Genomic DNA, 15,557 nt, shown 5'->3' with positions numbered 1-15,557 from the left:
GGGGGCAGCTATGTCGTCACCGTTATAGGGGGTCTGGGGGATCCCCAGGGCCCGGGGAGGATGGGGGGCAGTTACTGAGCGGGGTCTGGGGGCGCGGGGCCGGACCACTGCCTAAACCCCGCGTTGTGCGCCGCACGCGCCCCCACGAGACCACCGCTCGTCCGGAGGGCGCTGGGCCCACGCGCCAGCGTCCGGGCTGCAGTCGGTCACCTTCCCCCCGGGACGCGAACCTGAGAGACCCCGCCCCGCTCCCCGCAGGTGCCCCCGCTCGGCCAGCCCCGCGGTCCGGGGGTCCCGGGTCCAATGCCCACCGCTCGGCCCGCGCCCTACTCGCCGTTCCCGGCGCCGCCGCCAGGGGCCGCCGCCGCGCCCCTATGACACAGCAACAATAGAGGCCGCTCTGGCCCGCACGCTGCCGGCCCGCGCTTCCGCCGGAAGAGAGCCGCCGGCACGGGGGCGGGTCTGGCGGCGCAATGGGCGGCCGCCCTCACCAATCGTCAGCGGGCCAGCGCCCGTCCCTCACCTGACGGGGCCCAATCGGCGGCGAGAGCGGTAGGCGGGGCGGGGCAAGCGAGGGCTTCCGGCGGGGCCCGGCAGGCGCCGAGGAGGAAGAGCGAGCCCTGACGGCGCCTCTCTGCCGAGTCTCGGCGCGGCCCAGGTGCGGGGTCGTCGGGGGCGGGGACGGTTACGGAGGCGGCCAGGGGCGGGGCCTGCGCCTTCGGCGGCCCCCGGGCGGGCGCCGGGTCGGCGGGGGCTGGAGAGGCTGGGGGCCGGGTCGGGGGCCGAGCGCGGGCCGGGGTTCTCGGGGCCTGCCTCTCGGGCAGCTCGGCCGCCGCCCCGGGCCTGCCGCGGCCGTAGCCGAGGGCGTCGGGCGGTGGGGCCTGCGGGTGGGAGCGGGTCGGCCGGCCGCGGGCCTGCGTTTCCCCAGGTGCTCGTGTTTTGTCTCCGAAGGGAGCGAGCCGGCCGCGCTGCAGTTCACTGGCGGTGTGTCCGATGGAAACTAGGTTTAGGCCCAAGTGTGGTCTCCCATTCAGTGTGGTTAGCGGTGTGCCTGCCCAGATCGAGGTTTTAAATCTTTCGGAGCCGCAGGTTAAAGGACAGTTTATTTAAAAAGTACGGAAGGTGGTGTTGGCGAGGGTCTCCCGCTGTGATGGGGTCTAGATGCAGAGGTAAATTTCGTTGTTTGAGAACCACGAGAAGCTGGGGACCTGGCTCCACGGGCTCAGGTACCGTGGGGTCGGTCCACCCCAGGAGGAGTTCGGCAGCAGCTGTGGGGCGGCTGAGGCCTGTCCCCTTGCCCCCAGCAGGGGACAGCCTGGGCTTCAGAGAGAGGCCCTTTCCCTCTGCCCGTTCCCGTTCCCGCGTCGCATCTGGAGGTGCTACGGTAGTGACCGGCTCTGCATGCTGGTCCCTCTTTCAGGATGACGACTTCAGGCGCTCTGTTTCCAAGCCTGGTGCCAGGCTCCCGTGGGTCCTCCAACAAGTATTTGGTGGAGTTTCGGGCCGGAAAAATGTCATTGAAAGGAACTACTGTCACCCCAGATAAACGGAAAGGGCTTGTGTACATTCAGCAGACGGATGACTCCCTCATTCACTTTTGCTGGAAAGACAGGACATCGGGGAACGTGGAAGACGTAAGTGTCTGGGAGCCTGAACCTCATCCTAAGGACTCCCGTCCAGTCGTCAGGACAGCGTGGTTTGTACAGGAGGGCACCATGCTTGGGGCACAGAGCAGCTGTTTCCCAGTTCGGTGTGTGTTGGTGGGATGTGTGGATCCGTTAGTTTAGTGCCCTCATCAGCTGCTTTCTTCTGCGTGTGGGGCTTCCTAGCCTCAGTGACTATATAGATTTCTGCCATCTGTGTACGTATGTTTAAAGCTGAAGATTAGGTGCTTAGAATTGGAGAAACCATGTAAAAATCTTGATCTTTATCACAGCCCTCCAGAAAGCTTTCTCTAGCAGTCATCTTATTTAGTGTTCTTTGTTCTTCAGACTAAATCGTTTTTCGTAGGTTCGAGAGCAGGTCAGAGTTGACTTTTTAATTCATCTTGGAATGTTGCTCCCAAAACGTCTCTGTTAGAAATCCTTCAGGAGCCGGAAGCCCTCCTTCCCTGTTCAGCCCTCATGACCTTCGTGCGGTGCCTCAGACCCTCGTTTGTCTGCCCTGCAGAGACCCTGTGGTGACGGGCTTGGCGACTTGTTGGCGTCTGTGTCCCGTGTCCTCTCCCCCCACCCGCACTCACTTAGGCACAGGGTCCAGCCTGTTTTCCTGGAGGTCCTGGGGCTCGGCAGTGGTGTTTCCGTGGAGCTGACTCTGCTCGTGTGCTGCTCTCTAGGACTTGATCATCTTCCCCGACGACTGCGAGTTCAAGCGCGTGCCGCAGTGCCCCAGCGGGAGGGTCTACGTGCTCAAGTTCAAGGCGGGGTCCAAACGCCTCTTCTTCTGGATGCAGGTGTGTAGGTGTCGTACAGTTAGGCTAGAAGCTTCTTCACCGGATGGTCGAACTCGCCTTCACAGACCAGCCAGTGCTGACCGTGCTGCCGTGGGACCTGAGGATTCCAGTGTATCGCCTTGTTGGGGGGGGGGGGGGCATTGGGGACAGGCTCCGCCAGAGTCCAGACACTTGTAGCTGGGCTTTGGGTGCCCTTTCGAGGATGGAATTCCCTGGCTGACCGACAGGAGTGATTTCCAGGCTGGGTCCTGTCTCTGCCTGTGGTTTGCTCGTCTCCCAGGGGCCCCCCCACCCAGGGTCATGAGCAGCCTGGACCAAAAGCAGGGGTGAGCCTGTGCGGTGTCCCTTGTCCTGCCTCTTGTCCCGTGGTGTGCTCTGTGGGTCTCTGGGTGGCAGGGCACCGGGCCGTCCTCGTACCCACTGGCAGTGGACTTGCTCGTGCAGTGGGTATGCACCTGCGTTTGTAGTTTTGACAGAGGTTGTACTGCTGCCCTCCCCCCAGCACCTTCTAGAACAGGGCAGGAAAGGTTTTCCTCTGTGGGCTGGATGGTCTGTGTTGCACCTGCTGAAGTAGTGTGACAGTGGCCGTGGACGGGAAGTAAATGGATGGGTGCAGCCATGTTCCAGTAAAACTTTATTTGCAAACACAGACGGGGTCGTGGTTTGCCAGTCGCTGGTGTAGAGCTTGTTTCTCCACAGTTTCGCCAAGAAAAGTTGTCAGACTCACACCAGCCACTGCATTTTCTGCTCCCCTCTGCTCTGAGGTTAGGGCTGTGTCTTGTGTGCCTCCCCTGGCCCCCACCCCATGACCCTGCAGGCCCACTGCACACACGCTCGGTGACTCTCGGGTGCTTTGTCTCACAGTTCTGGGGGTGCCCACAGGGTGGCGCTGCCTGATGCCCCCCTGCCCACACCCAAGCGCTCAGAGTCAGTGCCCAGCTAACCCTGGAGGGCCACGGGCTGGTCAGTGGACAGTGGTGCGGTAGCAGGGTTATTTCCCAGCAGTACACGTGTTGAAGGATTTGCGGTTTTAGACCGTCGCGGAAACAACCGCGTCTGGAGGGTCAGGGCGTTGCCCTGTGCTGAGCGCGCCTAGTGCTTTAGCCTCCCCGCCTGTGAAATGGGTGTTCGCACAGCCCCAGCGGGCACATCGGGCTGCTGTCCCCGTGCGCCCCGCCGGGGCCTCTCCTTGCTGTGGCCGCGGACAGGTGGCACCTCTCCAGGCCTCAGGTCCCTTGTCAGGGTGGTTGTTGATGGGTGGCTGCTCAGCTGCGCCTGCTGCCGTGTCTTCCCCGCAGGAGCCCAAGACGGACCAGGACGAGGAGCACTGCCGGAAGGTCAACGAGTATCTGAACAACCCGCCGATGCCTGGAGCTCTGGGGGCGAGTGGAAGCGCAGGCCACGAGCTGTCTGCGCTGGGCGGTAATGGTCCCCTTCCCGGATGTGCGGTGAGGTCAGAGTAGCTTTCCGCCAACGTGGATCCCTGGGGGTGCGGGCCGGTGGCTTTTTGGTTTTTTTTTTTTTTTAATGGTACGCGGGCCTCTCACTGCTGTGGCCTCTCCCGTTGCGGAGCACAGGCTCCGGACGCGCAGGCTCAGCGGCCATGGCTCACGGGCCCAGCCGCTCCACGGCATGTGGGATCCTCCCGGACCGGGGCACAAACCCGCGTCCCCAGCATCAGCAGGCGGACTCCCAACCACTGCCCCACCAGGGAAGCCCCGGGCCGGTGGTTTTTAATGGAAGTAGAGGTGTCCAGGTTAGAAGCTCCTCTCGGCAGTTCCCCCTCGGTGCTCCCACCTCCACGTGGTGAAGCGGTGTACGAGCCCTACTGCGCTGGCTCGTGTCGGGAGACACTCGCCACACAGTTCGGGTGGGGCAGCCGAGGTGGGGGCTGCCCTGGGCCGTGGCCACACAGTTCGGGTGGGGCAGCCGAGGTGGGGGCTGCCCTGGGCCGTGGCAGCGGGCGTGCGCACAGCTGGAGGCCCGGGCCTGAGCGCCTCCTGTCTTGCAGGTGAGGGCGGCCTGCAGAGCCTGCTGGGGAACATGAGCCACAGCCAGCTCATGCAGCTCATCGGCCCCGCCGGCCTCGGAGGACTGGGTGAGGGGCCGCGGGCCCGCGCGAGCTTGCTTTGGAGTTGGACGCCTTGCCGCTTCTCATTGGTTCTGAGCGGCACCTGTGCATGTTCTGGGCCCTGGCCTCCCTGGGGAGGGGCCTGCTTTGCCTTAGGGTTTGACCTGGGAGCTGGGTGGGCAAGGCCTTCCAGGGCCCCCAGGGAGGACCCAGTTCCATACTTCGGGGGAGCATGGCTGGCTGAGGTGCCGGGCCTGAGAACGCGTGCTCGGGGCCCCTGGTCTCCTGGGTTGGCCTGCCTGCTGCCAGCTCCTGTCAGGCTCGTGTTTCTGGGACACTTTGGAAACACCGGTTACTTGTACGGGATTTGAACCCAGGTGCATTAGTAGGGTCACGGGACGGAGGAGTGGTCTGATTAGCAGATTCAGCTGCCAGGACACACCTGAGGAGTCGCTGCTCCTGGGCCCCCGCGGGCCGGCTGTGGTCCCCACCTTCCCCTGCTCGGCACCTGGCTTTAGTGCGGGGCCTTTCTGCTCCTGGGCTGGGGGGGGGGGGGCCCTCCAGCAGGACGTGATGTGTGAGCTGTGTCTCCTTGCTCCTGGTAGGTGGCCTGGGGGCGCTGACGGGGCCGGGCCTGGCCAGCCTACTGGGGAGTGGAGGGCCTCCAGCGAGCAGCTCTTCCCCCAGGTGAGCCTCACGCCGCACATCTGGCGTGGCCGTGTCCCCTCCTCCACGGGGGCCAGATGTAGGAGGTGCCGAAGGACAAAATAGGTATCTGGGGAGGGTCCGTCCCTTTTCGTGGTTCAGGCTCTCCTGGGGCCCTGGCAGCACAAGGACTGGGGCAGGACCGACGCGTTGTGGCGCCTTGGTGGGTGCGTAGCCGCTGCAGCGCTGGCCTCGCTCTTCCCAGCTCCCGGAGCCCGTCGGCAGCGGTCACCCCGTCCTCCACCGCCCCTTCCACGCGCACCACCCCAGCCCCCTCCGCTCCAGCAGCTGCCTCGGTGAGCAGCCCGAGCCCCGCGCCCAGTCCAGGCAATGGAGCCAGCACGGCAGCCAGCCCGACCCAGCCCATCCAGCTGAGCGACCTTCAGAGCATTCTAGCCACTATGAACGTGCCGGCCGGGCCAGGAGGCGGCCAGCAAGGTAACACGTGCTCGTCGGCCCCAGGCTGGGGGGTGAAGGTGCCCGCTGCCCCCTGCCCGCCCGCCCACTGATGGCCACCTGCTTGTGCCCCAGTGGACCTGGCCAGCGTGCTGACGCCCGAGATCATGGCCCCCATCCTTGCCAACGCGGATGTCCAGGAGCGCCTGCTGCCCTACCTGCCGTCTGGGGAGTCGCTGCCGCAGACCGCGGAGGAGATCCAGAACACGCTGACCTCGCCCCAGTTCCAGCAGGTAGGCGCGTGGCCCGGGTGCCCCGCTGTGTGCTCGCAGTGGGGGGCACTGCCCACGGCAGCACAGCCCCCGCAGTGCTGAGCACCCCTGCCCCTGTGGCTCCGCCAGTTCTCTGCATGGACTCAGGCGCCTGGCTCTTCCCTGCAGGCCCTGGGCATGTTCAGCGCGGCCTTGGCCTCGGGGCAGCTGGGGCCCCTCATGTGCCAGTTCGGGCTGCCTGCAGAGGCCGTGGAGGCCGCCAACAAGGGCGGTAAGTACTTGTCCCTCGCCTCAGTCGAGGCAGAGGTGGTTTTCTCCTTGCATTTGAAAGCAAAGGCCTCCCCGGTTGGTTTGTGGAGCTCGGGGCTGGCTTGTCCCCATGGCCCTGGCCGCCATCTGATTTCCACCTCCCAGCCCCCTGGTCAGCAGGGCCACGCCAGGGCCTAGAAAGGTCACCTCGTGCTTTTAAATTGGTTTTAGATGTGGAAGCATTTGCCAAAGCCATGCAGAGCAGTGCCAGCCCCGAGCAGCAGGAGGGCGGCGGGCAGGACAGGAAGGACGAGGAGGAGGACATGAGCTTGGACTGAGTCGCCTGCTGTCAGAGGGCTGGCCGCCCGGCCGTGCGGCCTCAGCGGGGGCGTGTGAGCGCGCCCCTCCCACCTCTGTCCCAACTTGCTCATCAATAAAAGTCTTCTCTTTTATCTGCCAACTCTGGTTTGCGTGCCCGGGGGTGGGTCGTGACGGCCCCGTCCGTCCCCCTGTCAGTCATCGGGAGAAGCCCCTCCACGCCCCGCTTCTGACTGACTCTGAGGGACCGGCGTGCTGGGGGAGGGGCTCCGCACGTGAGCGCTCTGCTCGCCTCGGACCTCCAGACCCGCTGGACTGCTTTTCTTTTTTTCTCCATTTAAAGTTGACACTCGGTTACACAGAAGTGACTTTAATTTTTGTTTCAAGAAGCAGGGATGAATGACTTACAGAGCTCCCATTAAAAATTGGTGGAAGGGAAATTTCATAATTAATTAAACTGAAAGATAAAAAGTATAAAACCCCCATTTTGCAGTGTTTTACCCTTTCCCTTAGAAAGTCAGACATAACTTAAACCATTCCCAGAAATAAGACTCATCGCCTGGAGAATCTGCAGTCTACATGAACAAACATACACAAACCATCTAAAAAATCGGCCGAGGGCGTGTTGTCAGCAGGTTGTGTGGAGGGGCTGGGGGTTCCAGGGTGGGGAAGGACTCTGCCCGATGGGGCGGCCTGCCTCGGGGCTCTGGGCCTGGGGGCTCTGAAAACCCTCTCCTGGCTGCTGGAGCTGGTGGCTGGGGTCCCAGAGGGGCAGCTGTGCTACGTGGCTGGGCAGCCGCTGGCCCCCACCGCCCCCTGCACGCCCGCAGCACGAGGCCAGGAGACCAGGGCCTGGTTCACCACCAGATTCCGCATGCAGCCGCGGTAGGTTGGAGGCTGCGTCCAGGGTTCTGGGGGTGTGGGGGGGAGGGAGACGGGTTGGAGCAGAGGCCGGCATCCCACCAGGCTTCGGTCTCCCCGCCGGGGTGGAAAGCAGGGTGACCCCAGTGCCTGGTCCCCAGGGACAGCCTTCCTCCCTCCCCCTGCCCCCAGGCCGAGGCCACACTCACCAGGCAGGCCCCCGAGGTACAGCGGCACTGGGGCGTCAGCCAGGGCGGCCGGCGCGGGGCCCAGGGTGTGGTTGCTCTGCAGGTCCACCTCCAGCCGGAGCCTGTTCCCGCCTTTGGTCACTGCCGGGCACAGGTGTTCCTTGTGGCCGCGCTGGGGCGCCCCTCACCAGCCAGCCACAGGATCGGGGCCCTTTGCCCCTTTGCTCCGGCTTTTGAGTCCCTGCCCGCCCCCCGCCCCAGGGGTCTACAGCTGCCCCCAGTGGGGGTGGGGTCAGGAGGGCCCAGCTCACCTGCTAGGTGGTGCCACTGCCCATCACACAGTACCTCGGGGAGCGTCACCAGTGTGGAGAACTCGCCTGAACCGTCATCTGCCCGCAGCAGGACCTGGGGCGGCATTGGGTCAGGAGGGCCCTACCAACCCAGATCTCGCCCTGAGGCTGCGGCCCAACCCGCTTACCTGCCTCCCCAGCACCCGCAGCTCCAGGTAGGGGGGTGCTGGGCCCCGACCCAAGTGGAAGACGAGGCCGGTGGCTGTCTGGGGCCGCACCTCCAGCTCCAGGCCCAGGTCAGGCAGTGTGGCCCCCAAGGTGTCTGCAGGGAGGGGCCGTGAGAGGAGGAAGGCCTCGGCCCCAGGCCCCCCCGCCCTGTTCTGGGCGTCACTCCCACCCCAGCCCAGGCACGTAGGGGACTGGGGGACGCCAGCAGGGGACAGACCTAGAGTGATGGCTCCCCCGCTGCCTGCAAAGAACAGGCCCTTCTCCAGGGGACCGGAGAAGCAGGGTGTGGCCCCCACCACCCGGGTGGGAGCCCCCAGGAGTTGCCCGTCCAACCTCAGTCTCTTCACACAACCACTGAACCCGGAGCGGCTGATGGCCACCTGCATGGGCACAAAGGGGTGAGCTGGGTCAGGTGCCTGGGGTGCCGAGGAGGGCGGAGAGCGTCCAGCGGGGCAGGGGTGGGAGGCTGGGGCGAGGCGGCTCTCACCGGGAGCTGTGGGCTGTGGCCGCCAGCAGGGAGGCCCCCCACAAAGAGAGTGTGTGGCCGGGGGCCTTCCTCCCCCTGGTGCCTCCGGCCCGGCCCCTCCCGGCTCTGGGCCCAGACCCCGTCCGTCACCAGCTGGATCCGAGTCTTCTCCCAACGCACGGACACCTGGGAGTGGGAAGGCACGTCAGGATGGGAGCCCGCAGGGCCAGTGCCCCACCCCGCCCCGCCCCTGCGTCCCCTCTCCCCAGCCCCTCACTGTATGCCACCGGCCAGTCCGTGAACGCTGGCGGCTCTGGACTCGGAGCTGGGGCCCAGGGCCTTCCGTCTGAGCAACAAAGCGTCCGTGGCTCAGGAAGAGGGCTAGGGAAGGGCTGCTGGCCGTCAAGGGGGCAGCGAAGAGCAAGAGCCCTCGGGGGGCGTGCGGGCGGATGAGCATGGAGAGCTGCGACCTGGAAGCCAGGCGGGCGCGTCAGCCGAGGCTGCCCCTACCCCGGCAGCCCCCTCTCCCCACCGCCGGCCCTGGCCTTACCAGTCATTGGTGGGGGGCGGGACGTGTGCAAACTCCAGGTGACTGGACAGGGGACCCCCAAACTGGTAGGCATCTCGTATGGCCCTGCGGGGCCAGGGTGGCGAGCAGGAAGCGTCCTGGGCGGGCTGCCGGCTGCGGCGGGAGGCCTGGGGGGTCGGATGGGGATGAGGGAATGCAGGAATGCATGGAGGCCACCTTCTGCCTACCCCAGCCCCATGTCCCCACCTTCGTGGCCCGCAGTCCTCGCGGGCTCTGATCTGGCGCCTGGGTGCGAGGGGCCGGGACGCAGCCTGAGCTCACGTTGATACTCTCCAGGTTCTGCTGCAGGTCAAACACGCGCTGCGGCCCCAGGAGCCTGCGGAGGGCAGGGGGTACGTGCGGGTCGGTGCTGGGCCGGGCCGGTGGGTCGTCACCAGCCCTCCCGGGGCCCGCTCAGCTCACCGCAGCACGAAAACGTTGCTTATGCAGCCAGTGAAGTTATGGAGGGCGTCAGACTTGGGCAAGCCCCCCAGGAAGAGCTGACTCGACTCCTCAGGCTGGGGCTGGGGCGGCGGCCCCCGGTGGGGCCTCATCTCCTGAAGCTGGTCGTCCACATAGAGTCGGACCCTGGCGAGAAGAGCAGTGTTTCCCCCGCCCTGCCCCCGACCCCGGCTCTACTGTGCCCCCTCCCTGGAGAGGCCAGGTAAGCCGGACTCACCCCGTGGCGTTGCTGTAGAAAGTGACATAATGGGGGGCCCCGTCGGCAAAGCCTCGTCGCGTTTTCACCTCGGTCCTTGCAAGCCGGAGGGTCACGTGGCCCTGCTGCAGGGACACCTCGCATGGCCCGGTCTGGGGACAGTGGCTGGGTCAGCGGGCCAGGCCGGGGGCCCAGACTCCCTCCCTTGGGCCACCAGCCCCGCCCTGCTGCCCCAGAGGTGGTGGGGCGGACGCACCGGGGACTCTCGGTGGAAGAGCAGAGCGCTGTCCTGGCTGCTGCGGAAGCCGAAGCCGGAGTAGACGTTGCCCGTGAGGGGCACGGCATTGCTGGGGAGCGCCAGGCGCAGAAAGCCGTGGCCGTGGAAAGTCATGGCCCGTCCCACCTGCGGGCAGGGTGACCGTAAGGGCCCGTGGCGGCCGGAGAGGGCGCGCAACTGGGGGAGGGAGGGGGCTCACCAGCAGGTCAGCGGTGCAGCCGGAGCTGATGCCCGTCGTGTTCAGCCTCTTGAGATCCACGTACTTGCCCAGAGCTTTGATGCCCTTGATGCAGCCGCGCACCGAGCCTCCGGAGGGGAAGAGCCGCCGCAGGCTGCGGGGAGGGTCCGCGGGACGAGCGTCAGGGGTGGCCTCTCCCAGGCCCTGCCCACCACGCCAGCCCCACCCCAGGGCCAGTGCTCACCTCGGGGGCAGCTGGCTGGGTGGCACGCCCCCCAGGTAGTAGGCGTCGGCCAGCTCCAGCGTGCTGTCCTGCTCCACGCTGAATACCGTGGTCCTCTCCACGCGCACCAGCACGCGCTTCCGGGTGCCCCCCAGCAAGAACACCTGGATCTGGGAAGCGCCAGCACGGGGTGGCACCTTCAGGGCGAGAGCTGCGACCCCCCTGCCCCTCCCCACGCCGGGCCCTCCCCGAGCCCAGCCCTACCGCCTTGCTGGTCGTGGTCAGAGGCGGCGGGCGCTGCAGCGGGTCGGCCTCCTTCAGGCCTGCGCCGAAGTCGTAGAGGAACACGAGGCTGCCTTCCCGCACGGCCAGGCACAGGAACTGGTCCTGGGGGGGAGGGGAGGGTCAGCGTGGGCCGGGCGGGCTGGCGGGCCGGGCCGTGGGGACGGCGGACGTGCCTGGTGCCGCAGGAAGAAGAGGATCCCGCTGTAGGACACGAGCCGCAGCTCCTGCTCGAAGCGTTTGGTGTTGCTTAGCTGGCTCTCCACGCTAATGCGGGCGAAGCCGGAGCCGTCCAGGTAGGAACCATCCGTGAGCCACGGGTCCCCGGTCGACTTGGAGCTGCGGGTCAGAGGGGGCAGGGTCAGCCGAGGGCGGGCCGAGCCGCGGTGAGGTGGGGGTCAGGCCGCACGTACCGCGCACAAGGCTTATCCACGGCTGTGTCCAGCTGGAAGGTCTTCTCGAAGTTGTAGAGACTGACCACCTCTTCGTTCAGCGTGTCCAGCTCGATGCAGCCCCGGTAGCCGGGAAAGCGCAGGGGTTCGGGAGGCTGTGGGCACAGCACATGGTCAGGGAGCCTCCCCGCCCAGGACCGACCCAAGGGGAGGAACTCGGGCTACAGCACGACGGACCGAAGCCAGACCCTGAGCAGGACTTCCTGGGACAGGGGTGCAGGGCGGGGTGGCCGCGCACCCAGGCCGCACCGGGCTCACCGTGAAGTTGCCAGGGTAGCCTCCCACGTAGAAGACAAAGTCATCCGGCTGCACACTGAGCAGCCCTTCGTCCCCAGGGGCCACCGTATCACCCTTGGTCTCTTGGACCATCTGATTCTCCACCGCGACAGACATATGGCCGTACTGGAGAGTCCTGAGGGCAGAAGTAAGAGAGGGAGGCGTGGCCGCGCGGCCACGCTGGCGGTGGGGGGAGCACCGTGAGGGCCGGGCCTCCCACCTGTCAATGCTGACGGCTGCGAACTCTTCCCCGATGTCCTCGTCGATGCTGAGGGCCGTGGGGCCTGCCGCCCCGAGGCGGTACACCCAGTGCACCTTCTGGCCACGCAGAGCCACACCCATGTAGTCGCCGGTGGCCTGTGGTGGCAGGAGACTCAGCGGGACAGGGACCCGGCGTGGGCCACCCGCTCCGGCCTGGCGCCCGGCTCCACCCAGCCCACCGAGCCCACCCGCTACCTGGCGGCTGCCCATGTACAGCACAAACTGGTCCCTGGCGACCTGGCCGGGCGGCGGCTCTGGGCTCTGCAGGTAGAACTTGAGGGCGGTGTAAGAGGCGAGGCTGGCGAGGTCCCGAGGGGTGCGCAGCTGCACCCCTGAGCTACCGTTGAACTTCATGGGCACCTTGACCTGAGTGGGGGCACAGAGCCCATCAGCGTCTGCCTCCTGGTCTCCCAGACGCCCACCTGGCCCTGGCACTCGCACGCACCTTATCGGCAGCACCCCGGGCCTGGGCAATGAGCTCCCGCACGCGGCCGATGCTGGCCGACAGGGCCAGGCTGGCGTTGTGCGTCCCACGGTTCTGCAGGAGGCTCAGCTTGGCCAGCAGCTGCGGCAATGTCTTCTCCAGGGTGGACACTGCAGGGGGGGAGCGGATGTGGGGAGGCAGCCCTGAGCCCCTGGCCACCCCACCCCAGCCCGCCCTCTTGTCAGGGCACTGTGCGTCAGGGCCCACCTGAGCGGCCTGCGTCGAGCACCACCCGGCCCAGGTCCTGGCTCTGCAGGCCCTTGTACTGGCCCTGCCACCGCTCCACGTTTTTCTGCATGTCTTGAAGCCGGGACTGCACGCGGGCGGCCGTGTCCTGGGCTTCGGTGACCACGGCCTTGGCATGGGCTATCTTCTTGCTTGTCTCGTCTGTGGCAGGCAGTGTGCAGGCTCAGCGGGGGGGCAAGTGAGGACCATCGGGGGGCCTCATCCCCATCTGGGGAGACCACTATAGACCTCCATGCCAAGACCAGCAACAGGGATGTCACCCCCGCCCCCGATCTCGTGAGAGCCTCAGCGCGGTGGAAACGCACCCTCCGTCCTCTCCCAGACGGCTCCTCCTGTGCCAGCCTCTCTCGCCACAGCTGGGTCACCCAGTGTCGGCTCAGCCCCGCCTCCCCATGGCCCCCCCTACCCCTGCCAACACCATCTCTCCTGAGTGCACCCCCCCCTCCCAGAGTCCCCGTGGCCCCAACCCAGGCTTGTGGGGAAGGTCGACTCTCGAGTCGGCAGGGATCCCTCCTCTGCCCTGAGCCCTCCCAGCCCCCCGGCCCCCGAGCCCTCAGCTCCAGCCACGCTGGCCTCTGCTGCTGCCTCCCCCTCCCCCCTCCCCACCTCCCCCAGATGCCCCAAGTCCCTGCCGCACACTCCCGCCTGCCCCGCGCCACCTCTCTCCGCGCGCTCCCTGCCCCTTCCAGTTTTCACTTGCTGCCCGGGGCTACGTTCGTTTGGCATCTGTCTCCGACCAGAAGCAGATCCCCAGGGCTGGGGAGGGTCCCCAGGGTTGGAGCTGCCCACACAGGGGTCCCCCTCAGCCGCCCCGGCCACCACTCCGGACGGCACAAGTGTGAACATGTTCCCCATCAGAGCCTACTGGACAGACTGGCTGATGTCTATCTGGACAGGTGTCTCTTCAGCTCTGGGGACAAGCAGTGAGGGCGGGGGCAGGAAGAAGACCCACCCTACCTGTGTCCATAGCCAGCATGGCCTGCACCTCCCGGAGTCGGGCCGCCAGCTGTTCCTTCCTGGCCCGGGCATCGCGGAGCCGGGTCCCGGTGCCCTGGAGGGTGGCCCACGCTGCGGGGCAGGCAGCCTCAGTCCCGAGGAGCCCCCGCCCCCAGGGTACAGGTGCAGCCCATTTCAGTCCTCCCTCCTGACCAGGGAGGATTAAGGCTCACACGCACACAGTCAGATGGAGACGTGGACACGAGGGCCCTCAGCTCAGGGGGTGGCACTGGTGCCCAAGTCTTGGGGCAGCCTCCTGGGCCCACAGCCAAGGCAATGATTCCCATGTTACAGGTGAAGCAATGGAGGCTCAGAAAAGCTGGGCCATTGCTCGTGGCCACCAGTGCCCTGAAGTGCTAGCAGCAGAGGGCGCACCCCACTGCCCGCTCCCCACCCGCTCCTCCTCGACGGCCTGGCATGCACACGGCCCTCAGCCAGGACATCAGGGAAACCATCAGCCGGGCCCCACGGCCCCTTCCCCAGGCCCTTCCACGTCCCGGGGGCCTGTCATGAGGCCAGGGGGGGTGGTGGGCCTTCGCAGAGCTCCCAGGGACGCACTTGCCGAGCAGTGGGGAAAATTCCCACCGAGGGCAGCCGCGACCCTGGTTCACACGGTGACGACCCACATGGCCGGAAGGTGAGGGTCCCCACGGAGCCCGGACGCCCAGCTGGACCCGGCACTCACCGAGGCCCAGCCTCCGCTGCTCCCCAAGGACGGCCTCCTCCAGGGCACTGCTGTCCGCCAGCAGCTCCCGGGCTCGGGACGCCAGGCCCCGCTGCACGACTACCTGTAGACACAGAGAAACAGGATGCAGTTCACACCTGCCCGGTGGAGCTGCAAGGGAACAGGGGCTCCCGCCGGGGCTGTGGGGGGCGTCGGGGCCTCACCGCCCATATACGGCTCGCCTGCTGCTGCGCCTGGCCGGCGGCACCCTCGGCGGCCCGCACGGCTTGCAGAATGCTGCTGTAGGCGTTGGCGGCCTCGACGGCCCGCTGGATGAAGCGGTCCTGGTTGACTCCCTGGATGATGCTGTGAGGGGAAGCGGGGAGGATCCCAGGGTGCGGGTGGGGGCTCCGCCCACCTCACGGGCCTCCGCCTGCCTGGCGGCTCTAGACTCCCGGCCTTGCACCGCCCTGTGTGCCTGTCCTGCTTCTTCCTGCCACCCTGGGCCCAAACTTCTGCCCGGCCCCTGCAGGGACACCGGCCTCTCCTTCTAAGTGCCCTCCCAGACCAGCTAGGCCACCTCCAGGCCCTGGCTGCACGCCCCCGGGCACCCTCTTTGGGCCCAGTACCTGGAAAGGTTGAGCGCCAGCTGGTCCAGCTGCCACGCGTGGGCCTCGGCGGCCTCCACCAGGTCCACCTTGCTGCTCGCCGGGGAGAAGGCCCGCATCTTCTCGAGCAGGGGCGTCCGGGCCCCGTCCAGGCTGGCAGCAAGGTGCTCGTACTCCTGGGGGTGGGTGGGCTTAGGTGGGACCCTCGTCCCCATCCCCTACTCACCCCCACCTGATCTGCCCCCGCCCAGCGTGCAGCCCTTTGGGAGGGGGGGGTGCTCACCTCCTTGGCCTGGTCCATGCCGCGCAGAAGCTCAGTGAGCCGGACCAGGGTGTCTCTGGCGGCCTGTAGAGTGGCCCCCAGAGTGGCGTTGTCCCGGAACAGCTCCTGTTTCCGTTGCTGGAGACGATGGGGAGTGAGAAAGACGTGATAGAACAAGGATGAGGCAGGAAAATAAAGGGGTGGGGTGACAGAGTAGCGGATGATGAGTATGAGAGTGAGCAGGGGGGAGGGGGCGGGGCTGGGGGTCGCGGGGCAGGCTCCCTACCAGGGCTTCCTCCAGCCGCTCCTGGTTGCGGCTGTTGAGCTCCTCCGCCTCCCGTGTAGTGCCCACCGCCCTGTTCAGGGCTTCCCGCAGGTCCATGAGTCCGGCCTCGTGCTGGGCCAGCTGGTCTCGGGTGCGTGCGACCAGCGCCTGGTTCCTCTCCCAGCGCCTGCTCAGCTGCTCCTGCACGTGGGCCAGCACTGGCCAAGGCCCAGGGCAGGAACGGTCACTTGGGCAGTGACTCCTGGTGCCTGCCAGTCCCCGTCCACCCTCCCAAGCTGACGGGATGCCACTCCAGGCTGACCTCAGCCCCAGAGCCCCCAGCCGGGTCCTCACCCCTCCC

General features: G+C 66.7%; 2 protein-coding genes across 2 annotated transcripts in view; one reads left to right on the top strand and one right to left on the bottom strand.

Moving 5' to 3' along the window:
- Positions 1–548: 548 nt before the first annotated feature.
- ADRM1 (ADRM1 26S proteasome ubiquitin receptor) lies at positions 549–6,599 on the top strand. Its single transcript, XM_060033299.1, has 10 exons — positions 549–658; positions 1,421–1,634; positions 2,336–2,452; positions 3,751–3,874; positions 4,464–4,550; positions 5,129–5,210; positions 5,434–5,666; positions 5,760–5,917; positions 6,065–6,167; positions 6,377–6,599. The coding sequence occupies exons 2-10, from the start codon at positions 1,422–1,424 to the stop codon at positions 6,481–6,483; spliced, it is 1,224 nt and encodes a 407-aa protein (XP_059889282.1). The 5' UTR covers positions 549–658; position 1,421; the 3' UTR covers positions 6,484–6,599.
- Positions 6,600–6,778: 179 nt separating this feature from the next.
- LAMA5 (laminin subunit alpha 5) overlaps positions 6,779–15,557 on the bottom strand; it is a 52,882-nt gene continuing 44,103 nt past the window's right edge. The window contains exons 53-80 of the mRNA XM_060033298.2: positions 15,218–15,414; positions 14,953–15,069; positions 14,691–14,845; positions 14,286–14,427; positions 14,083–14,185; positions 13,359–13,469; positions 12,363–12,542; positions 12,117–12,265; positions 11,867–12,037; positions 11,631–11,767; positions 11,393–11,546; positions 11,096–11,229; positions 10,859–11,021; positions 10,665–10,787; positions 10,422–10,570; positions 10,199–10,331; positions 9,979–10,125; positions 9,744–9,874; positions 9,488–9,652; positions 9,272–9,401; positions 9,047–9,192; positions 8,774–8,966; positions 8,518–8,682; positions 8,248–8,410; positions 7,991–8,124; positions 7,824–7,917; positions 7,534–7,653; positions 6,779–7,374 (exon numbers count right to left, since the gene is read on the bottom strand). Coding sequence (XP_059889281.1) covers positions 7,244–7,374; positions 7,534–7,653; positions 7,824–7,917; positions 7,991–8,124; positions 8,248–8,410; positions 8,518–8,682; positions 8,774–8,966; positions 9,047–9,192; positions 9,272–9,401; positions 9,488–9,652; positions 9,744–9,874; positions 9,979–10,125; positions 10,199–10,331; positions 10,422–10,570; positions 10,665–10,787; positions 10,859–11,021; positions 11,096–11,229; positions 11,393–11,546; positions 11,631–11,767; positions 11,867–12,037; positions 12,117–12,265; positions 12,363–12,542; positions 13,359–13,469; positions 14,083–14,185; positions 14,286–14,427; positions 14,691–14,845; positions 14,953–15,069; positions 15,218–15,414 — 4,037 coding nt within the window. The 3' untranslated portion in view covers positions 6,779–7,243. The remainder of the gene's footprint in view (positions 7,375–7,533; positions 7,654–7,823; positions 7,918–7,990; positions 8,125–8,247; positions 8,411–8,517; positions 8,683–8,773; positions 8,967–9,046; positions 9,193–9,271; positions 9,402–9,487; positions 9,653–9,743; positions 9,875–9,978; positions 10,126–10,198; positions 10,332–10,421; positions 10,571–10,664; positions 10,788–10,858; positions 11,022–11,095; positions 11,230–11,392; positions 11,547–11,630; positions 11,768–11,866; positions 12,038–12,116; positions 12,266–12,362; positions 12,543–13,358; positions 13,470–14,082; positions 14,186–14,285; positions 14,428–14,690; positions 14,846–14,952; positions 15,070–15,217; positions 15,415–15,557) is intronic.

The sequence above is a fragment of the Delphinus delphis genome, chromosome 15, assembly GCF_949987515.2.
Source record: "Delphinus delphis chromosome 15, mDelDel1.2, whole genome shotgun sequence".
Taxonomy (NCBI): Eukaryota; Metazoa; Chordata; class Mammalia; order Artiodactyla; family Delphinidae; genus Delphinus; species Delphinus delphis.
Note: the sequence above shows the minus strand (reverse complement) of the source record. Positions and strands in the feature narration are given on the sequence as shown.

Bases quoted from the DNA above. Each gene is read 5' to 3' on its own strand.
- ADRM1 (XM_060033299.1), top strand. From the start codon at position 1,422: ATGACGACTTCAGGCGCTCTGTTTCCAAGCCTGGTGCCAGGCTCCCGT. The intron at 4,551-5,128 runs GTGAGGGGCCGC...TGCTCCTGGTAG, and splicing joins CGCCGGCCTCGGAGGACTGG to GTGGCCTGGGGGCGCTGACG. The intron at 5,667-5,759 runs GTAACACGTGCT...CTTGTGCCCCAG, and splicing joins GCCAGGAGGCGGCCAGCAAG to TGGACCTGGCCAGCGTGCTG.